The following is a 20,825-nucleotide window of genomic DNA, read 5'->3' as shown; positions in this document are numbered from 1 at the left end:
CCACAATCCGTTCTCGACTTCACTACTGCCAGCCATAAGTTAGAAGTGCTGGACAGCTAGCTACTTTCCGCGATTAAAGTTTCCAGCTGGTTATAGCCCTAAATAGAACTTGGTAATGAGGGAGATGCCTTGAGAGATTCGCTATAAAGAACACCACTCACTTAGACAAAATAACAACCAGGTCTTCTTGAAATCTTTATCCTTAATTGCCTATTTATGCAGACAACAATGGACAAGCCACACCCTCGCGAAAGCAATGGACTTCTCAATCTATACAGCAATGTGGACAGGCCAATCGTTACTGAAATTACAGAGAACTCCAAGAAGATGGACGACTGGAAGGTCACTCTAATTGGTGGCTCCTGTGCTTGTGCTGTTGTTTTTGTCGTTAACCTCGGCGTCACCATCTGGTCCAGCGTGAGCCTACAAGACAACCAGTCGAGCCGGAGAATTATCTACGAGGGTTCGTGTTCAACAACTCGGAACATGAATCTCGGGATTCACCTTGTCATCAACATCTTTGGTTCGATCCTTCTTTCCGCCAGCAACTATGGGATGCAATGTCTTTCGACACCAACCAGGGCCGATGTTGACAAAGCTCATGCACAGAAGAGATGGGTAGATATTGGGATCCCTAGCTTTCGCAACTTGAGAAAAGTATCTGCATGGAGAGTAGCACTTTGGTGGCTGCTTATCCTTTCTTCGGTACCACTTCATCTCTTGTATGTCTCTCAAATCTAAAACAAAAGAGCACAAAGCTGACAGTACCGAGACTCAACTCGATGGTCTACTCATCCTTAACGGCATTCTATTACGAGACTTATACCGCGGATAGGAACCTCCAGCTACTCGAGAGTGAATCTGGACATGTACCTGCAGATAACTACACCATAGCCGAGTTTGAGCCGAGGAACATTACAGGCAGTCAACTCGATAACCTCACCGCCTTGGAGTGTATCGACCAGTATGGTGCAATGTTCCTGACAAACAGGATCGACGTGATACTGGTTGTCGACACTTCAACGTCCAAACCTGAATCGAAAAGGGCACACGAGATAAACTCTACCTTGTTACACAACGTTGGACGAGCATTAGATAACAACTGCCCTTCATCAGATTATGATTGGATTTGTCCTAACCAAGATTGCGACAACCCTTGTCACTTCCAATTGCCACAAGTTAAACTTCAGTCGGATGATTGGAGACCGTTCGGCAATAGGGTCGAGTATTGCCTTAGCGAGCCAGCACCACAAAAATGTCGACTCAACTTTGACATTTATCTTGCGGGGATTGTCCTTGCAGTGAACTTTATCAAGGCGATCATACTGGCCTTTATTGTTTTTCGGCCACCAAAAGAGCCCATGTTTATTCTTGGAGATGCTATTAAATCATTCTTGACTCGTCCAGATGAATACTCTCGGGGAAATTGCTTGGCATCGGCGCGTATTGTCCGTGACGGCCTCTTTACTCGGCAAAGTATCATGCATACACAACCTAAACGACGCGGAGTTGCTGTTACTAAAACGCGGTGGATCTTCAGTCTTGTCATGTAAGAACAGTGTCAATCCCAGAAGAAAGGCCAACTACTAACACTTCCCCTCCAGGTATGGAGTCGCGTTTGCTGTCAGTTGCGGGCTTCTGACTTATGGTATCATAAAGGTCCCCGGCCCCCACGACCTCAAGACCCTCTGGGGGTTAGGATTCGGAACCGCAAACGAACTCACCCTAATATCAGGCAGGGGATTTACGGAAAATCAGTTTGGGAGCGACCAGAATATCTTCTTTGTAGTTCTCATATCCAACCTTCCTCAGCTGATCTTCTCACTTCTATACTTCCAGTATAACAGCCTCTTCACTGCTATGGCGGCCGCAAAGGAATGGAGTGATTTTGGTCGCAAACGACGTCCATTACGCGTTTCCTCCAACCCGAGAGGTCAGCAACGCTCCCAGTATTTTCTTCAACTTCCCTACCGCTTTAGCATTCCGCTTGTACTTGTTTCAATGCTTGTACACTGGATGCTGTCACAAAGTATTTTCATTGTTATTATCGAGAAATTTGACAAGGTAACATCAGAATTTGAGTACCAGGATGTTGTGATAACTTGTGGATACTCGCCAGTTGCCATTATCTTTGTTGTTATCACCTCTATTTTTATGGCTGCCGCGGTAGTCATTACAGCATTTCGTCGCCTACCAACTGGTATGCCTGTGGTTGCAAGCTGTAGTTTGGCGATTGCGGCTGCTTGTCACCAACCAGACGGTTTCTCGTACCCGGAGGCATCGTTGCTCCCTTTACAATGGGGCGTTATGTGTATTGAAAAGGAAGTGTCTGTTCGGGAGACAACAGATCATTGTGGCTTCTCTCATGGCTCGGTTGAGCAGCCGCAGGATGGGCAATTGTACTACTAATACCTTATTATCGGTACATGTTGATAGTTGATAACAGATCAAGGTGCATCTTATTCTAACTACCAGTTATGATTTTCCTTCACCCAGGTAAAAACCAAGTATTCGTGTCCCCATCCACAAACCCAATCCCACTACCATCCTGCCCAAACCCAAGAACATCGAAATCCACACTCGATTCTAGCCCAGAAAATGGCCCATCCATATTCTCAAACGTATCATCGGTGGGCAAAAAGTCTAGCTCCTGCACGACTGCCTCTTCAACGTCAATCGGCTCGTAGATGTCCTGGCCTAGACTCTTGAGATGCTTTCGATGCGCAGCCACGGCTTCTTGCGCTCGTTGGCTTAGATCCCCGACGACAGAACGCAGTGCCCTAAATGCTTCGTCGTCTACAACCTTGAGAAGCTTATCGAAAAGATCGAGTGCTTTTATTGAGATGTGCTGGTCTGTGTGGATTGATGTGTGACCTGGATTGAGAATCATGTTGGCAAGGAGGACTATCAGGGCTGAGAAGTGAGAGTAACTGCATTGCCTGGGGAAGTTAGTATAGGAACAACAAGGCCAAAGGAGAAGGCTTACCAGACTAGACACTCTGTCGGTGTTGCCTCCTGGAATAGCTTCATACATCCCCTGCTCACATCAACACACTGATTCCAGCCCTCTGGCAGAGGCGCCTGTTCCTTGTTTGCACCATTTTGATCTCCCCCGGATATCGTTTCTCTCCCAAAAGAGCTTATCCTCTTCTGCCAATCTTTATTATAACTGTATATACCATGTATCATTACCTCAGTCAGCAAAAATGCATGATGCATCTTCGTCATCTGCACGAGCTGACTCGGTCCCACGGTCGCAGCAACGTGCTCGATGTGGAAAGCCTGCGGGATACGCTCATACCACTGATCAAGCATGGACTGGAGGTGCGCTACCCTTCTTTTACGCTCTTGTGGTGTAATCCGACTGGCTCGATTGGAGTGAAGGAGATCGTAGACTTTGCCTTCTATGTAGGCAAGTTCAACACGTCTTCGGTGGTAGTTAAAATGGACTTGCCCATTCTGCGTCCATATTAATCCTGCACTGTCTGCTGGCGCTATTGTGGGTAAGGGGATGTCGATATCTTCGTCATTCTGGCATGAAGGTGTGTTCCCTCTTAGACTAATATCCTACAGCTGTCAGTCAAATTGATGAAAGGTGAACAGTGAACATACCTTGTCCAAAACATAGGCAATCCAAAAAACTCGTGATCGATGTTCGGCTTCGGCAGCAGGAAAGTTCATCGCCGCCTCTTGCGAATGCAATCGCAATCTATGCGCCAATCGCAACGCTGTCCCAATAATTACACCCGCAGGTTTCGGATCACGACTGTTCTGAAACAACATCACAGTACCCAACAGGGCCTGTACGCCGAGCAGATCATCTTCGCGCGTTACAAGCTCCGAGACAACGCTTTGAACATTCCGCAAACACTGGTCCGCCTTTTCAACGTGCACCGCTTGGCTATTGGTGAGAGAAAGTTGAGGCGTGCGGTACCCGATTGCCATCACGCATTGTATGACTGCCCATCTCGCTCTGTCGCGTGTACTCGGTTGGTTATACCATGACCTGAGAAGTTTCATGAACTCTGGTTGTTGGAAGAGCGGGATAACGGTATTAAAGGTGGAAAAGTAGTGATTCGCAATAGGGAGAACCTCCTCGAGTGGAGGAAGGTCAAGTGAGTTTGGCTGAGGACCTTCGTATACAAGTGGACGAACAGGATCAAACTTCCAAGAATAAACGCCTAGTTTCGCCAAGTCCTCGTCGATTCCACCCTTGTTAGGGACGGACTCTGATGAATCGGTAATGCTGGAATGGCTCTCTGGTGACCATGTTGGTGGCTTAGCTGATTGTGCATCTTTGGCAGCATTGAGAACAAGCTCTAGGTGCTCTTCTATACGCTTCAGCCGGGCTTCAAGACCTTCCGACCGATTGTTTCTACTCGAGTTAGTGTTGTTGAGAAGTGAAGGATAAAGAGACTCACTCTTGTTGTTGTTTGGCTATTCTGCCCTTTGTCGTCGAACTGGGCTTACGTCTGATGATACTGGTACGGCAACTTGTGTTATAAAGAATGCAATTTGAACAGTCGGGCTTTAGCATATCGCATTTGATCTTTTTTGTGAAGCACAAATCGCAGGCTGATCCATTGTTTAGCTGAGTTGATCGGATTGAGATGAACTCACTTACCTTTGCGACGGTTTGAAGGTATGGAGTCTATATCTTCTGGAGTTGCCATTTTTACGGTAGGCCTGGTCAACTTTGGATGTAAGAGTATCGCTGTAAGTCCACAGATGCTCCCTCTGAAAGACAAGAGTAATTGAAGTCGAGATGTTGAATCATTTCGACAGTAAGAAGCTGACAAATACATTCAATTGATGCACGTTCAGCGCCTTCCAGGGCTAGGCCCATTACGACCCGCTGATCGTAAGCGCTAAAATAAGGGTCCTCTAAAGCACAAGAACGGGCATTGAAGATCACCTCAGAACCCATCACATTAAACACATCGATACCTTTTAAGAAATATCAGACTAAGCTTACATAAATATCCCGTTTTCACCAGGCCAATACCCTTTGGCTTGAACCATCGCTCTTGTATTAGCTGTAAGCTTTGCCGTGCTATGGGCCAGGACAGGTTGATCTTTCACTTTGGTCTGGGCTACCTATATTCGCCCTTCAACACTACACGATCGATTACATTCCAAGGCGCCGAATGATGTAGACGTTTACTTATTATGACTGAATTACAATTAGAATAGTGGCCCATGCTACGTGACTTTAGAAGTCTATCTCCTCTAGAGATCTCCTGAGACCAGACCAGTGGCGGTTCTTTGGTCCGGTGCCCATCAACAACTAAGATCAATCATGGCACCACGCAACAATGACACGGCAACGCATTAATAACATTCTTCATTACTTCATAATAAAAGTCAGAGGATCACCATATTCTAACCTCCCATCCTCACCAACGCCATATGGTATCAACTCCATCTAATAAGTCGTGAGAGTAGGAGTGCTAGGGTCTCTGGGAAAAGAAAACTTGGTCTCCACAAACACCTTTTGCATACCATCCTCCTTCTTCTCAAACTTGTAGTACACCTTGTCAAGATCCTCCAGTCTGACGCGGTGCGACAGCATCTGGGCAGGATCAAGCTCGCCCTTCTGGATCATCTCAAGAAGCTCTCCCCAGTACTTGTGTACGGGGGCCTGACCGTTACCGATGAGTCGAATGCCGCGCTCCATCAGGGATCCAATGTTGAAGTGATTCGTGTAACCGACGTATACGCCCGTCACACCACAGCGGCCGTAATTGCGAACGCCCTCAATCATCTCGTTGATAATCTCGCTAGTGTCTGTCTCGGCGCCGATGGCCAGCTCGATCGTGTGCATCCAGCCCTTGGGGTACTCACCCGCCACGCACTCAATGGCGCAGTCAGGTCCGCGGTTGCCGGTTAGCTCCTTGAGGCGGCTCACCACGGTAGGCTTGTTGGTAACACCATGAGACAGCTGCTTGAAGTCGACTAGCTCCAGCTTGTCTTTGTGCTGTGCAGGCCAGCGCTCGCGAACAAAGGAAAGGCGAGGCTCCGTGTCGACAAAGATGATCTTACTAGCGCCTTCCTTGAGGGCAAAGATACCAGCCATTTGACCGATGGGTCCGGCACCGAAGACGGCGACTGAGTCGTTGGGGTAGACGGCCGTATCCTTGACTGCGTTGTAAGATGTGGCCAGGACATCGGACAGGTAAAGTGCTGGCCATGTTAGCAGTAACTCTCGACAGGGAACAAGAGACAATACTTACCCTTCTCATCGGGGACATCATCGGGAATCTTCAACAAGTTCACGTCACCAAGCGGCACACGAACGTACTCAGCCTGACCACCAGCGAATCCACCAGTGAAATGCGAGTAACCAAACATACCAGCGGTACGTCCACCGTACATGGCACGCTCGGTTGTGTTGGAGTTGGTCTTCTCACATTGTGACGAGAGCTTCTGTTTACAGAAGAAGCAGTCTCCGCAAGCAATCTGGAACGAAGCGACGTAGCGTCCTCCGACATCAATGCCCGTGACGCCAGCACCGATTTGGTCAACGACACCGCAGAACTCGTGGCCCAGGATGTCACCCTCAGAGAGCTGGATGACTGTGCCATGGAGGAGATGCAGGTCGGAACCGCAGACGGTGCTGCCCGTGACTCTGAGGATGACATCGCGGTCTTCGATAATCTTTGGCTTAGGAGCGTCGACTACAATGAACTATTAGTTTCTGACAGCGTGTAAGTGATGCAGAAGTAAAAAATACCCATCTGAACCTTGTTCTTGCCCATCCAAGCCAAAGCCTTCATCGTCTGGCTATGGTCGCCCGTCTCTTGGTACGAAGTAACATCCTGCGCCGTGATAGCATTATCGCTATGGCCAACGATCTTTTCGACCCCGTAAGCAGCTTGAGTAGCCATTTTAGATTGATAGCGTATTAATAAATTTGTATTATAATTGGTTGTTATGCCTCCAGAGTCAAAAAGCAACCTTGATGGGCGCACAACTCGTGGTATTTAACCGTGAGAATACAAGCTATCATGACTTCATTTGACAGAGGTCCACCCGTCATAGGTAGTATCGCTCGGCCTCAACTCGTCAGCATGACCGATAAAAGGTACCGGAGGTGGATCAGAAGAGGTTCAGAGGACAAGAGGAGGTTATGCTCCATTGATGCAGTTATGACGATCCCTGTCGCGACGTCATTGACTTTTCACAGATCGAAGAATCGACAGCCCAAAACATGGGGATGGAACAAAAACGTTGAAGTTTCAGTGGAACACCCGGAATTATCTTCTGAAACTAGCTCTATTGCCGCTAAAACATTTCCTATTCTGTAACCTGTCATCTCGATCTGAGTTCATAGCTTCATCATAGTCTCGCCCGATCGTCTGGTTCCCGCCGCCAAGTTTTATTCCTCCACATGAGCTTTAGAGCTGGAAGCCACAATTATTAACAATGCTTCACTGCGATCACGGTCAAGAGGTTAAATTATTAAGTCAGTTTATTATCATAGATAGTCATTTGCTTATCGTTTCCCATACCGAAGATCTGGGACACTCAGACGACGCTGATCCCCTCTTGGAGCTCCGTCTTGGTGGGCATCTTGTTCACCCGCATCAACTCGGCACTTTGCGCCATAGCGGGATCCCTGCCCATGCTAGCCATAGCAACAACTGTTTCGCCCTTGCAGTAATATGCCACAAACTGGTTCTCGGCTGGGTTACCGTCAAGAACAAGGTCATCCCACCCGGAAGCCATCGTGTTGCCGCAGTATCGAAGCTGTGCACCCAAAGCTGACCAGAAAATGGGGATAAAGTGTTCCGTCTTTCCACCAGGGTTGACGATGTGGTTGGCAGCGATGCGGCCCGCCTTTTGGGCAACGTTCCAATGCTCAATGCGAACCGGCTTGCCTTCACCTCCAGGTCCATGGTAAGGGAACGTAGCAATATCGCCAACAGCGTAAACATCCTGAAGGCCAGCAACTGAGTAGTCGTCATTGACCTTGATTGATCCGTCATCCTCAAGTTTGATGTTGCTGTTGTTCTTGAGGTACTGGGTCGCGGGGGAGACACCCACTCCGAGAACAACAAGGTCCGCCTCCAGCCTGGTACCGTCCTTGAGGCACACGGCACCAACCTTGGATGAGTCAGATGAAGATGGCTCTGCCTTGTCGACACTCGCGCCCATGTAAAACTTGACCCCCTTGCCCTCGAGCGCCTTTTGAAGACCTGCGCCAACCTTTTCACCAAGAACCCTTTCAAGAGGAACATTCTCCATACCGATGACAGTCACGTCATTGTCGCTGGCTGTAGCAACTGCGCACTCAATTCCGATGAAGGAGGATCCGACAACCACAATCTTCTTACCCTTGTTACCGATCTGGTCGACAATCTTTCTTGTGTCGTTAACGTTGCGCAGAGTGAAGATGTTGTCGAGGTTCTTGAATCCGTCAAGGGAAAGTCGTCTGGGAGTACCGCCCGTCGCAAGGACGAGCTTAGTGTAAGGGATCTTCTCTCCGGCCTCGGTTGTAACAAAGCGACCAGAAAAGTCGACGTTGTTGACTTGACCATCGACAAACTTTATGGAGCCGTTTTCATAGAAGTCCTTGTTTCGCCAGGTCAACTTGTCAAGGTCGGTCAAGAGAGCCTTGCTAAGCTTCGTTCGGTCGATTGGGTAGTTTCCTTCGTTAGACACGACGGTGATTCCTCCCTTCCAACCCTTCTCGCGAAGACTCTCGACAACACCCAATGTACCTGAGCCACCACCGACGACGACGACATGCTCGTCCTGTGCGCTGCTGGATCCGGCACACTTGACGTTGGGTTGTCTCTTGGAAGACTTGATGGCGCTCTCTTCTCCAGTGATGTAAACGGCACCGTCTCGTTCGGCAACCTTGAAAACGGGGAGATTGTCAAGGGCGGGGGCATCTTCGATATCGCCGGTCTTTGCATTGAAACAGGCTAGACGATTGATCAGTTTGAGTTACAGACGCATATTGATTTCCGACCCCAGTTTAGGGACCAGAACACTTAGCAACGCTATCCAATAATTGTCGGATTACATACCTCCGTGCCAGGGACATGTGATACGACCATCACTGGTCAACACACCCTTTGCCAGAGGTGCACCGTAGTGAGTACACTTGGCTCCTAAAGCCTGTGTTGTGCCTCCAGTGTTGACGAGGAGAACCTTGCCATCCTCGACACCCTCGACCTCGACCTCCTGCTTAGAGCCTGGAGAAAGAGACAGGGACGATAGACCCTTGAGCTTGTATTCTTGCGACATTGCTCTGTATGTGGAAAAGGACTTTGCTAGAGGAAGAGGAGTCTGTATCCGAGCTGTGCGAAAGCTTTGGAGTATTCTAGAGGAAAGGTAAGGACGCATCAAGTCGTATTAAAGTAGGGGAAGCTTTGGGGAGGGGAGGTGGGATGATGGGAAACGCAGTGGGAGAGCCGAGAGGGAAAGAACGGATCATGGGCGCCATTGCGACGCCAGTTTCTAGGTGACAAAAACGCAAGCATCACCACCTAAAGAAGCTCCAAATCATCCATGCCTGCAGACGATAATGTGGGGGATGACAATGAGACGAATATTAGTGGTCGAAGCTCTTAATGGAGTGAGTTTGTATGACGACATGTTAATTGCAGAGAAAGGCCCCATCAGTTTGTTACAAAAGACACTGCATGCAGTACAACATGTCTGCAGTAAAAAGTAAGCAAAACGGCAGACCCCGCGTCTCATACTGAAGAGACATGATGCCACTACTAACTGCCGACGTAAGCGATACCAGGCGGTGAATAGAAAGGATGATGAATCACAGACGTTTACCGTTAGTTGATGGAGTTTAGAGTTTCTGTTGGTAAAGATGCTACCCTGGACTACTTGGTAAGTCACGTGGTCTCTGTCGAAGTTGTCGTCATTTGCTTTTCTTCTTTCCCCATATCTATCTCTATCAGTAAGCGGAACTGCCACTCTCCCCCAAAACGGTCAAAGCGGCAGCCAAAAGGAACCTTGTTTTACGATCCAATCAAATGCTGCAAAAGGAAATGAAGACTATCGCTGTCCTTCAACACGTCTTCCCTGCAAAATGTCTGCAAACTAACCCAAACAGAGATCCGCGCCCCTGATGAGTGCCTGAAATTGCTCGCTTAGATCCCCTGTACCGCGCCTTACCTTGCCCGCAGTTGTTCGCAGCCAGTGATTGCTGAAGCACATCACATGGCTTGTCTAGCTTGGGGAGGCTGGTAATGAACCGGTCTGCTCTAAGGCCTCATCTGCCTTGATCACGCTCTGACGTACACAAACACAGGGAATCTCTGCCTCGCTATATCTCTTCTACAAATACTCTTTTGTTTACTTTCTTTGTGCCATCTCGAGTGAAAAATAACATCGTCGGCGATCACACTAAGTCAGGAACACAAACTCCACACCTACCGGACCAAATTAGACTCGCGCGGGAGGGCTACCCACTTCCATACCAATCAATCAATAACCGCAGCCAGTTATAGTTCATCAGAGCCATACAAAACAAAGACCCTCTTTGTTTAGGTTCAGGTTCGATAAACACAAACACCAGCTGTTTTCATCCAAAACGGCGACAAGTTCGTATCGTATCGCATCTTTTCCTGGTCTTTTCCCTTCTACTCGAAGACCAGCAACGTCAAATCATCATAATCATGCTCTAAACGTCTCTCTTCTCTCTTGTGTCCTTCGACTACTAGCTTCTCTCTTCTTCAATCCAACCTAATTATAATGTTGCCGACCAATCTCACTCTTTCTCCCACCATCTTCGTCACCTTTCGCGAATACCATATTCTATCCCAATAATCTCAAACCCAAGGCCTCCCACCATGGAGAGGCCCGATTTTGGCCAAGAGCCACAGCTGGCAGAAATGACCTGCTGCTGTGGACGAATCGATTGCGCGCTTCTCAAGAGAAACTGCACCATCCTAGAAACAGTGGAAAAAGATGTTCATACTGCTGCCCAACTTGGCCAGGTAAGTTTGAAAGGAACAAAAAGTTCAATCTCCGGAGCATTCCTCCTACATTTTTTTATTTAATATGCATGCATGTCCCCTCCCACCGCCTAAACACCTCCCGCGTGTCCTGCATGCCAGTCCCCGCTAGACACGTCAATATGCCCCATCGAGTTTTCCGCTGCTGACTTGTCCGTCTCCCTTGTAGGCCCTACTCGCCCGACATGAAGCATATATGGCCGACGCTGAGAGGGACCGTCTCAGTCTTTCATCCAGGATAGAGCATTTGGAGATGGCGAAGCAGGAACTTGAGGCCGAGAATGCCCTGAAAATCGAAGAAAACAGGAACCTGCTCGACCAGCTTGAGCTGCTGAACAATACCGTCTCCGAATCCGATACAAGGATCAAGACTCTCGAAGCGAGCTTGCTCTCGTCTCAACAGGCCGTGCGAAAACTCGAATCCGCCGTCCTGCGAGCCGAAGATGCGGAGCGGCATATACATCTCCTCGAACTAGAACAAGATGACCTGTACCACGAACTGAGATCAACCAAGGAGGATGCTCGATCTCATGCTCAGCGTTGCAAGGAGGCGCAGCGTGGTATCATGGACATGCAAGATCAGTTAGAGCGAATGGAAGAAGAGGCCCGTGAGGAACGTGAACGACATGCCGAGGTCGTTGGACGAATGGAACGTCAGCGACGGGTCGAGAAACAGTTGAACACGGCTGCGGGTCGTCTCAAAGGTGCAGCTGCATCCAAGACACTCCAGGAACCGAAGCCAGGGAACCCAGTCGTCAATCATTTCGTCAGGGATCTCCTCCAAGACAACGCCAACCTACAATTGGGCATGGCCGAGTTGCGGGAGATGCTGCTCAACTCCAACGACGAGATCCAGACCCTCCGAGAACAGCTTCTCGACCACCAACCTGTTATGGACAGCAGAAACTCCACTCTAAAGGACGAACTCGAGGCTTATGAGCCACCGAACACACCTCGATATTCCCAAGAGCTTCACATCCACCATCACTATCATGTCACGCCCAAGACCGACAAGGCCAAGGTTAGAAGGAAGCGGGCAAGCTTGAACTCGAGCGTGTTCTCGCCCTCACCAGCTTCAGGCGCATCAACACCCCGATCCTCCGCTCGCTGGAGTCTAGGCCCTGCCTTGCCTGTCGCTTCCATCAACACCAAGGAGCCCAACTCTGTCATCTCAATGCCCAAGCAGAGATGGTCCATGCTCTCAGAGCAACCTTCCGACTTTGCGTCGTCTGTCCCCAGTTCACCGCGATCGAACCAACGAAACTCACTGTTCGACTCTGCCTTTGGCGACAGCGACTACCCAACGTCACCAGCTACTAGCTTCGACCTCACGTCGCCCTCATGGCGGACTCACCGTAAAGGACCGTCCGACGTTTCAGCATTCAGTCTTCAAGCACCTTCCCTCCAACTCGACCCTGGCACACCACCTCCGAACCCACGTCAGTTCAACGATGATGTGATCCACGAGGAGGATGAGGACGAGAAAGACGAAAGTGTTTCTCGAGCAGTTACTCCAGACCTGGGTAACACGCCATCAATAGATGAGAGCTCTGTAATCGAAAGCTCAGAAGACAACAGAGACGACTACATGCCACGCCCAAGAATCCACCGAGCCCTATCGCATGAGTCCATCATGTCTCTCAGTGGGGGTCTCGATATCCACACCCTCAAGGCCCGGCCAAGCCAGCTCACACTCCGACCGCTTGGTGGCGCTGAAGCTGTCGTTACGGGTGTCATAGCCCAGCCCACACTCTACAGAGGTGCAGCCAAGCGAAGCACTGCTGCTCTTCGCGACAATTTCGCCGGCCTTCCTGTCGGCCGAAATGTGTCCAACCCACTCAATAGGCCTGGGTCCAATAGATCCTTATCACCCGCTCCTTCAGACACCACACAGGGCTCTGCAGGAGGTTCTGCAGGAGGAATAGGGAAATGGGTTGGCTGGAGACCTTGGTCCTCGACAACAGCAAGCGAGAACATACCCACGAGATCTGCTGAAAAGTCCAAAGACAAGTGTTTCAGTCGGTCGCCTGGCATTAATCAGCCTGGTGCCATTCCTGGCTTTCACCAGTACTGGGCAGCACAGCGACGAAAAGGTGCACCAGCTCAGGTTACCACTATCGCTGTTGACCATGAGGCTTTGGTAGAAGGACTGGAAGAGTAAATACACGGCCCACGACCTGCATGACTCTCCAAAGTCGGTACATTACACCAACTGGATACGGAGTCGATAACTACATCTCATTTGTGGCGTTCATTGAGGAGGATTAAACCTGATGGAGATACCCCTGGCTAGACAAGCCCAGTCCCTATGTTCTTTTACTTTCTCTTTTGTCATGGTACGGATGCATTCGTTAGGTGTTTTATTGGGTATTGCTTTTTTGGGTATAAATATTATATATAATCAGATACAGAGCTGTTCATCAAATCCTTCATTCACCCTACAATATTATTGTTAAGCATATTCCAGTACGTTGTGTCGACACCCTGTAACGCCCAATCTTCTGGATCCGCAGTGAAGCATGGCCAATTGAAGCTCACCACATCAGGCGAGGTTCCTTCAAAGGGGCATGTAGTGGGTAATTCGCATTGGTCCTGAGTGAACGAAGGGGGGTTGAAGGAAAGTGGGAACTGTGACATGGCGTCTCCAACACTGTTGCCACTTGGTGTGGTGCTGTTGGATGCAATCATGCTGGTTGTAGACGCTGGAGGTGTTGGCCCCGGGTGAATGTTTACTGTTCCTAGGAAAGGTACGTGCAGATGCAGATTTTCTCCGGTTGTGCCTGGCTGTCTTTGAACAATTGGCAAAAGTTGAAGGATCGTTTCAGCGGCCTCAACACAGAGCGTGTCATTGTTCAACGACCCCATTTCCTGCATCCTCTCCATGGTTCGCTCTGCTAGATCTCTATCCTGCTCTTTCTCCGTTTCGTAACCGGGCCAGTGCCAGCCAAGATAGCCTAACAGGAGAGTCATGGCTGCTACGAGAGCCGAGTAGTCGACGTGACGACCCGACACAGCTTTAGTGAAGCAGCTGCGATACTCGAGGAAGCGTACGAGGATCTCGCGACTTGCTTGCATGCATGTGGAGCGATTGTATTCATATCGACGCTGGCCACGATCGCGAAGGAGATATGGGAGATGGAGCATTAGAAGCAGCGTATAGTGTCGCACTTGTAGCATTATAACACCCATCCCATCTCCTGAAGCGTCAGATGATCCGCAGCAGATAGCCAAGTGAGGAGTTTTCCACCACATCTCATCCATTTGAGAATGTGTCTTTTCAAGATCCAGGTCAATCGATTGGGTCAGAACATATGCCTCGCTGCCTTGCAAGTCGTTCCGGTCGGCAATCTTGCCAGCTATCATGGCGTACATCTTGCCAAGCTTGTCGCTCGGGGCGTCGGAGATGAGAGCGTCATCTTCGGCAAACCAGTTGTCCTTAGAACCGATCGAGAGGCCGAGGATGAGAGAGAGATAACGATCGTTACAATTGATGCGGAACCAGATTACCGGTGGTGAAGGACGATGCTTCTCGTTGTACTCGGGATCGGCTGAGCGAATTATCTTTGCGTTTTTTCGGTCGATACCCATCAATTGAGCCATGTTGAGAGCCCGACGGCATGTTAGCCATGCTTTCCGCAGATGCCCTGCATCACTCTGGTAGAAGCTGTGCAGAATGAGAGACTCTAACCCCTCTAAACAACCGACAAAGTCATCGTCTGAAGTAACGAGTCTTCCCGTCACAGCAATCCATTCCTCCATTGTTTCACGAGGCGATTTGCTTAGACCCAAAGTACTCCCGTCGAAGAAGGTCGGCATTTGTTGCAGGCATATAGCCAGTTGGATAAGGCGTTTAGCTAGAATAGATGGATGGCTAGTAATCGGTGGGATCTGGGCTAGTGCTGATAGAGGCTCAGGTTTTCCGTCCAGTTGATCCTGCTGGGAGTAGAACGAATTAAGGACGAAGCGTGCGCCAGGACTTCGCTGCGATATGGCATACAAGATCTGTTGAGATGGGAATAGCGCGTGAAGCTGAGCAGAGACGTTGGTTGCCTTTGCCGAACGAGAGGTATACCTTGCTGTCTGCCGTATTATTACCTCTGGATTTGAAGTATCGCTTGGGTTGAGAGTCATTTGGGCCGCATTGTCCACAGCTGATGTCTCAAAGACATCAACAGTACGCTGCGTAAAACGTGCCAATGTCGACGGTGCTCCCTCAGACTCAGAAGGCGATGGTATAGACGCCCGTTTTCTCGATTCGGATTCATTTTCCACAAATTTCTCCATCAACTCTTCCAATCGTCCAAGGCGTTGTGCAAGACGCTTGTCTTGGGGTGCGGCAGAAGGTGCAGGGACATATTCTTGCGAGACGCAATTCGTCTCTCGCTGAGTGCATCCGGCACAGATCGGGTCGTCTTCATTGGTGAATTGACATCTTATCTTGCGACGACGACCTGGATGTATTAGTGACAGTAGAACTGATGGTGCAAGGTATACCAACATTCCCAGCAGCTGCGGGTACCTTTTCGCATCTTGCGACGTTTGGCAGAGGATTCTGACATTTTCGGATTGATTTCGGCCGAAGAAGAGGTTCAATGGGTGTGGGAGAGATGAGTGAGTACCGGAGAAGTGAGTTTTGAAGGGTGTTGACGGTGTTGTTGAAGGGACGGACGAAGAACGGGCAGAAAACGGACGAGTTGCAATAACTATGTGGGGTGTTGGGAGCCGAAGGATTGGTCCGTCTTACTTCGGCGTCCGAACGGACGAACGTATTAATAATGCACTTAGACTTGCATCATTCGGCTTTTTATCTTCACGGTATAAAGTCTATGCCTACGTATCACCAAATTGAACGGATTCCCTTCAATTCTTCTTGTAACTCATAGGTGCCATAGACTGAAATTTCTGGTTCTTTGCATACTGCCCCAGACTGTGATGTGATACAAGCAACAGCGCTTTTTGCATCGTGACCTCCTAGTAATGGTGAACTTCTTACTGTTTATGAATACAAAGGACTATTTGAGATTTTGACTAAGTTATACACCCTGTAAGAAGCCCAGTGTGTCATGCTGCCTACTGATGGGGCATGCTTGGGATTCAGAGATTGATGTACATGTCTCATGACTTGAGGGTAACTGGTACTGAGAACTTCTCAGATCCTGGCCAACTCAGTTGAGTTCAAAGGTACTATCGCAAAACAATAGTAACGATACGTCTTCTTCTACTTGAACCATATATCATCGGTCAAGGGAAGCTCAATGATTATTTCCAACAATGTAGGCAAAAAGTAGAAGTCATTGGATACTGATGCGGTACCCAAAGAACAAAAGAAATGGTTCCGCCCGGGCTCGAACCGGGGACCTTCTCGGTGTGAGCGAGATGCCATAACCAACTAGACCACGAAACCTCTGATTGGATGCTTTAGACGCTAGTAATCTATTCTCATATCGTAGAGCTCTTTCATGTGCTCGATATCAACTCTGTCAGTCTCTATCTCAAGTTATGTATTTGTTTTTCAGGCAGACCTGTCAATGGCATCATGGTGTTAAAGGCATGTAGTTCACAGGTTCACTTGGTTCTATGTCACAAACACAAGTCACTACAGCAGATACTCTTCAAAGTTGATATCATGACCAGATTACCACAATGCTATAAAGTCTTTGAAATCGTGCTATGAACAGATAATTCACCACATTGAACTTTTCTCAATCTCCTTAAAATACCATCTAGATAGCCAACAGTCCAGGACTCGTAGGTCGAGAAGACTGCTTCCTATCATGAATAGGACAAGAGCCCTTCAAAGCATTCCCGCACGCCTCATCGCAGTTACGCGGGTTCTCAGGATCTCTCTCCAATCTGGGATCTAGCGGCTCAACTTCTAGAACCCTCTTCTCCCTTGGTGGCCCCTGAGGCCCAAGGCCGTCACGGTTGGCGTCACTCTTCTCACGCATTTCCCTGCGCTTCTGCTCCTCCTGGAACTCCTGCTGTGTTTCAGCATTTCTGCGCTCAGCCTCTTGCTGTCTAGCCTCTCTGAGACTTTCAACTGTTTTCTTAGTGTTGCGTCGGCTTTGCCAAATCGTGATGGGAAAGCACAGGATGGTGCCGTAGCCGGATGGGCTGGTGAAGGCACCGAGACCTTTACCCTTTGTTGGGATCTTTTCGGCTGTTTTGTCCCTTCTGGTCCTTGTCCCTTCTGGTCAGGTCTGTGATTGAGAAAGGCATGTTGAGTAAACGACGTGATCTGGGACTACCCTTTAGCCGTCGTCACTACTATATGGGAATGGACTTACGAGTTCAGGTGAGGGTCTGTGTGGAACAAGTTGACAAACAGGGTCCTTGAACTCAAAATTAAGGAAGCACATGAGGTTATTTATCTTGCACATGGAAATTCCAAACTGAGGCTCTGCACTGATCTCTCCCTGCATCATGACGCAGGCTGACATGTTATCATTGTAGTAGAAGTGAATGATTGGATATGTGAGATGCAGCTTCATGTCCGAGTTTCTCAACAACAAAAACGGCCCCCAAATTTCAAGCCTCAAAGTTGACGATTGTAACGTTTGGCGTCCCATGATTCGTCCTCGTGAGGATACCTGCGTCTTGGGTTCATAATGTCAGACTTTTTAGCAAGTTTCTCGTCCCTATTTTCTTGATTTATTCCTTGGACAATGCAGACCATACGTGTAGCACCACAGTTGGTACTGAAGTACTTTGACTGGCCAGGTCTTGGGAGAATGGTGTACCGGACAAAATGTTGTCAACGACTCCATTTGAGATTCTGTAACTCCTGAGACATGGCCACCACGCTCGTCTATCATCGTCCCAGACTTGTCGATTATTTACATAGACATCCGCCAACATATGTTTACCTGGAACATGCTTTGAACAGCGATACTTTACTGGCCACTAAATCGATACCGTAAACGCCGCTGTCTCTTTTGAAATGATATTCAAAGACGATTCTAGTCATTCCTTCTGTTCCCTGTCATGATGGACAGTTCTAGGCCGATACAGAAGACCCCCCTAAATCTTAGGGTATAAAAATAAATAGTCTAAGAAACATAGTCTAAGGAGCATAAAGTAACCTACTAATTTCGTCTCTTATGCTTCCCGCGGTCATTTTTCTGATACCCTGGGGCTACCGCACCAAATATCCAACTAGTCACCTTGACAGGTAGGTAGTCATGTTTGAGCACCAAGAGATCACGCCAAGATATTAGCATCGGTCACAGCGATTATGCATCTTCATAATAGCAGTCTCAGCACACTCCTTATCAGCAAGACAACGTGCCAAAGCCCATTCCGAAGCCGTCGAACAAGTCGAGCTCTCATCAACTCCCTCCCACGATCCAAGAAGAATCTTATTGTGCATCATAGATGCCGTCAATCCCCACAATCCTCCATTGCTCCGCTGCTCATTCGAACTATCCTCGATAGGTCCTCGATCATTAAACAGTCTCCTCGACCGCTTCTCATCTCCCTCTCTGTCTCGTAATGTGAATTCTGCTGCGGGGGCAAATCCAACCTGAGATAAAGTCGTGGCACTTCCGCATCTATCTTTGACGATTTTTTCCACGTACTCGTTGAAATATACTTCATGGGAGATTTTCCACGATTTATCTTCGTGGTGACCTTGGCAGTCTGTGCCATATTTGCAGAGTAGCCCAATATTAGTCTTGGTCCGATGAAATACAAAGAATGTACGCAGCGGTACATTCCAGATATACATGCTCTTGGCAGGGCATGTCTGGCTCTCCTGATTGCATTCAGAACAACTTGATATGTCTGGAAACGGGGCGTATGCCTTGATAATATCGAATTTTGACAAATAAGGATGTCGAAATGGTGGATCGAGGTATCCAATGATGGCAGCTCGTATTTCTGGAGGCATTCCAGCATAAGACAGCCCCCTTTCCGCGAGAATGCGCTTCTTTACAGCCGTGAATAGTTGTCCTACTCGTCTCGCATCCACGATAAACTGACGCGAACGTGGGAAAAAACCCAAACCGGTACAATAATTTCTCTGTTCGCGCACGATACAGCAGTCAATCATTTCGCGGATTGGGCCGTCTGTGCCAACTGTTTTGTAAACCCATTCATCAGCCTCCACCTCATCATCATCGGGGATGTGAATTTGGGACCGGCTTCGTTCGTAGTGGTCGCCGGGAATGCTTCCTGAGAAGGGCGCCCAGAAGTCTTGATCATCGTCCTCGTCCACCTCATTCTTCTTTGCAAAGACGAAACTTCTTCCGCCAATGCCATCCAGAGATGCGAGGTCAGCCGGAGAGAGTGCCTGAGCAATACGGTAGTGGATCTGTACGTCTTCCTCATTTCTATCCTCAGGCCTCCAATATCCGATTTTGTACTCGCCGAAAACCCAGTCAAACTCCTCGCTGCGGTCACTCTCGGTCCAAATCTTTCCAAGAGCTTTTAGCAAAGTGTTATCCATGGCTATATCCATCTGGTCCAGGGGAAAGTTGGGCTTAGAAGCAAAAGCTTTAGAAACTTTCATATCGAGGGCGTGCTGAGCTCGTAAACCCATGGCAAGGTAAAGCAACATGCGTGCGGTAAGGAAATCTCCAAAGGGCAGTTGGGTGAGGGCTTGTATGGGCTGCAGTAAGCTTTTCCACGCGTCGATGACTTTCAATCTAGGCGTCCGTGGATTACCACGGTGTTGGCTCATTTGGATAATAGCCTCGTAAATCTTCAGGAGGCATTGTTTGATGGCGGTGTTGAATTCCTCTTGGGACTGTGTTTGGGATTGAGAGGTCAGCTGATTGATCTCAGCTGTCAAGGCAGAGTTCTCATCCAAAACGCCCTGAAGAAAGGCTTTGTGCTTTTCCATTGTGGTTGCGTGTCAACTAACAAAAGCTGGCGGAGTGTTTTGGCTTATTGTGTTAATAAATGGCTTATGATGGGATCGACACGAACGTCGCGCTTTTTGAACTGGTGCCTAGAGGAAGGAGGCTACTGGGTAGCAGAAAAAATTGCCTCCCAAGTCTTGGGGTATAAAAATAAGTAGTCTTAGAGCTATGGTCTAAGGTGCATAAAGTGACCTACTAATTTCGTCTCTCATGCTTCCAGCGGTCAATTTTTCTGATACCCTGAGGGAGGCTATGCCTAACTGGGCTGACATTTTATTGGCGAAACAACAGGTTGAAAAATAGTAATTCCGACATCTGTGTTACTGTTACCACAAGCCTGCTCAAGTAACGCCATCAAGAAACTTGTGTAAATGAAATATTGTCTTTTCTTAATACTGCTTATTCGAAAAATCTACTACCCTCTTAACCAACTCAGTATACCAGGCATGTACATGGAGACTTTCGCACTTATATAAGTCACTCTGTGCCACATCTAAGCGTACATGAATCCAAGCTGTACATAAAAGAACCATCTACCGTCAAGCTATCTATATGAAATCTTCTTTGAGTCTCCTACTAGATTAACCAGCCTTTGATGTATGTGTATAGATGCCGCCAAAGCAAAAGTGCGTTCGATGTCAGACCTAGATCAAGCTGGACCTTTACATACACAACGTGAGAAACCGTCGTATGTTGCCATAGAGTGGGAGATTTAGTGTGCTAGGTATCTCTATGTAGTTAGTTGTCATTGAATGCAGTGTCATGTGGTCTACGTTCCGTTTCCCCAGACTGAGCGCGGTTATATAAGATCAAGGGTGTTGATCATGCGTATGTAGTTAGTTATCCTTTGGTACCCAATCACAAGACACAATGTTTAAATTGTGCGTAATTGCAATGTTACCCCTCAAGCCATAGAAAGCCAGTCTCTCTCTGGGACAACCGTTCGCCCATGGTAGGTATGATGCTACGGATACCGTTA

At 48.4% G+C, this 20,825-nt stretch overlaps 8 protein-coding genes and 1 non-coding gene across 9 annotated transcripts; 2 read left to right on the top strand and 7 right to left on the bottom strand.

Annotated features, from left to right (window-relative positions):
- Positions 1–717: 717 nt before the first annotated feature.
- On the top strand, positions 718–2,450 carry EDB82DRAFT_486074 (uncharacterized protein). The gene is made up of 2 exons (XM_065608254.1): positions 718–1,549; positions 1,605–2,450. Exons 1-2 carry the CDS (start codon positions 783–785, stop codon positions 2,407–2,409), a joined length of 1,572 nt encoding a protein of 523 aa, XP_065465509.1. The 5' UTR covers positions 718–782; the 3' UTR covers positions 2,410–2,450.
- Positions 2,451–4,767, bottom strand: EDB82DRAFT_486072 (fungal-specific transcription factor domain-containing protein). The gene is made up of 5 exons (XM_025730970.2): positions 4,625–4,767; positions 4,422–4,575; positions 3,613–4,375; positions 2,987–3,567; positions 2,451–2,939 (listed from the first exon to the last, which is right to left on the bottom strand). The coding sequence occupies exons 1-5, from the start codon at positions 4,671–4,673 to the stop codon at positions 2,489–2,491; spliced, it is 1,998 nt and encodes a 665-aa protein (XP_025590042.2). The 5' UTR covers positions 4,674–4,767; the 3' UTR covers positions 2,451–2,488.
- Positions 4,768–5,255: 488 nt separating this feature from the next.
- EDB82DRAFT_486070 (chaperonin 10-like protein) lies at positions 5,256–7,169 on the bottom strand. Its single transcript, XM_065608253.1, has 3 exons — positions 6,734–7,169; positions 6,234–6,677; positions 5,256–6,183 (listed from the first exon to the last, which is right to left on the bottom strand). The coding sequence occupies exons 1-3, from the start codon at positions 6,885–6,887 to the stop codon at positions 5,426–5,428; spliced, it is 1,356 nt and encodes a 451-aa protein (XP_065465508.1). The 5' UTR covers positions 6,888–7,169; the 3' UTR covers positions 5,256–5,425.
- Positions 7,170–7,463: 294 nt separating this feature from the next.
- EDB82DRAFT_486069 (uncharacterized protein) lies at positions 7,464–9,808 on the bottom strand. Its single transcript, XM_025730972.2, has 2 exons — positions 9,036–9,808; positions 7,464–8,930 (listed from the first exon to the last, which is right to left on the bottom strand). Exons 1-2 carry the CDS (start codon positions 9,352–9,354, stop codon positions 7,528–7,530), a joined length of 1,722 nt encoding a protein of 573 aa, XP_025590044.2. The 5' UTR covers positions 9,355–9,808; the 3' UTR covers positions 7,464–7,527.
- An 841-nt stretch (positions 9,809–10,649) lies between these two features.
- EDB82DRAFT_42064 (uncharacterized protein) lies at positions 10,650–13,282 on the top strand. The gene is made up of 2 exons (XM_025730973.2): positions 10,650–10,967; positions 11,155–13,282. Exons 1-2 carry the CDS (start codon positions 10,821–10,823, stop codon positions 13,144–13,146), a joined length of 2,139 nt encoding a protein of 712 aa, XP_025590045.1. The 5' UTR covers positions 10,650–10,820; the 3' UTR covers positions 13,147–13,282.
- EDB82DRAFT_42080 (uncharacterized protein) lies at positions 13,283–15,712 on the bottom strand. The gene is made up of 2 exons (XM_025730974.2): positions 15,484–15,712; positions 13,283–15,436 (listed from the first exon to the last, which is right to left on the bottom strand). Exons 1-2 carry the CDS (start codon positions 15,542–15,544, stop codon positions 13,419–13,421), a joined length of 2,079 nt encoding a protein of 692 aa, XP_025590046.2. The 5' UTR covers positions 15,545–15,712; the 3' UTR covers positions 13,283–13,418.
- A 603-nt stretch (positions 15,713–16,315) lies between these two features.
- On the bottom strand, positions 16,316–16,389 carry EDB82DRAFT_t17. Its single transcript has one exon. It is a non-coding gene; the product is annotated as a tRNA-Val (tRNA).
- A 319-nt stretch (positions 16,390–16,708) lies between these two features.
- Positions 16,709–17,425, bottom strand: EDB82DRAFT_532460 (uncharacterized protein; the record flags this gene model as incomplete). The annotated part of the gene is made up of 2 exons (XM_025730975.1): positions 16,709–17,137; positions 17,273–17,425. The coding sequence occupies 2 exons, from the start codon at positions 17,423–17,425 to the stop codon at positions 16,709–16,711; spliced, it is 582 nt and encodes a 193-aa protein (XP_025590047.1).
- A 558-nt stretch (positions 17,426–17,983) lies between these two features.
- Positions 17,984–19,929, bottom strand: EDB82DRAFT_486062 (uncharacterized protein). Its single transcript, XM_025730977.2, has one exon. The coding sequence runs from the start codon at positions 19,825–19,827 to the stop codon at positions 18,199–18,201; it is 1,629 nt and encodes a 542-aa protein (XP_025590048.1). The 5' UTR covers positions 19,828–19,929; the 3' UTR covers positions 17,984–18,198.
- Positions 19,930–20,825: the final 896 nt, after the last annotated feature.

The sequence above is a fragment of the Fusarium venenatum genome (genome assembly GCF_020744135.1).
Source record: "Fusarium venenatum strain MPI-CAGE-CH-0201 chromosome Unknown EDB82scaffold_1, whole genome shotgun sequence".
Lineage (NCBI taxonomy): Eukaryota > Fungi > Ascomycota > Sordariomycetes > Hypocreales > Nectriaceae > Fusarium > Fusarium venenatum.
This window is presented reverse-complemented; position numbering and strand designations above follow the sequence as displayed.

Bases quoted from the DNA above. Each gene is read 5' to 3' on its own strand.
- EDB82DRAFT_42080 (XM_025730974.2), bottom strand. From the start codon at position 15,544: ATGTCAGAATCCTCTGCCAAACGTCGCAAGATGCGAAAAGGTACCCGC. The intron at 15,437-15,483 runs GTTGGTATACCT...TAATACATCCAG, and splicing joins TACCCGCAGCTGCTGGGAAT to GTCGTCGTCGCAAGATAAGA.
- EDB82DRAFT_486062 (XM_025730977.2), bottom strand. From the start codon at position 19,827: ATGGAAAAGCACAAAGCCTTTCTTCAGGGCGTTTTGGATGAGAACTCT.
- EDB82DRAFT_486072 (XM_025730970.2), bottom strand. From the start codon at position 4,673: ATGGCAACTCCAGAAGATATAGACTCCATACCTTCAAACCGTCGCAAA. The intron at 4,576-4,624 runs GTAAGTGAGTTC...ACAATGGATCAG, and splicing joins ACCTTCAAACCGTCGCAAAG to CCTGCGATTTGTGCTTCACA. The intron at 2,940-2,986 runs GTAAGCCTTCTC...TAACTTCCCCAG, and splicing joins CCGACAGAGTGTCTAGTCTG to GCAATGCAGTTACTCTCACT.
- EDB82DRAFT_486070 (XM_065608253.1), bottom strand. From the start codon at position 6,887: ATGGCTACTCAAGCTGCTTACGGGGTCGAAAAGATCGTTGGCCATAGC. The intron at 6,678-6,733 runs GTATTTTTTACT...AGTTCATTGTAG, and splicing joins CAAGAACAAGGTTCAGATGG to TCGACGCTCCTAAGCCAAAG. The intron at 6,184-6,233 runs GTAAGTATTGTC...TAACATGGCCAG, and splicing joins TGATGTCCCCGATGAGAAGG to CACTTTACCTGTCCGATGTC.
- EDB82DRAFT_486074 (XM_065608254.1), top strand. From the start codon at position 783: ATGGTCTACTCATCCTTAACGGCATTCTATTACGAGACTTATACCGCG. The intron at 1,550-1,604 runs GTAAGAACAGTG...CTTCCCCTCCAG, and splicing joins TGGATCTTCAGTCTTGTCAT to GTATGGAGTCGCGTTTGCTG.
- EDB82DRAFT_486069 (XM_025730972.2), bottom strand. From the start codon at position 9,354: ATGCGTCCTTACCTTTCCTCTAGAATACTCCAAAGCTTTCGCACAGCT. The intron at 8,931-9,035 runs GTATGTAATCCG...TCAATCGTCTAG, and splicing joins CACATGTCCCTGGCACGGAG to CCTGTTTCAATGCAAAGACC.
- EDB82DRAFT_42064 (XM_025730973.2), top strand. From the start codon at position 10,821: ATGGAGAGGCCCGATTTTGGCCAAGAGCCACAGCTGGCAGAAATGACC. The intron at 10,968-11,154 runs GTAAGTTTGAAA...TCTCCCTTGTAG, and splicing joins CTGCTGCCCAACTTGGCCAG to GCCCTACTCGCCCGACATGA.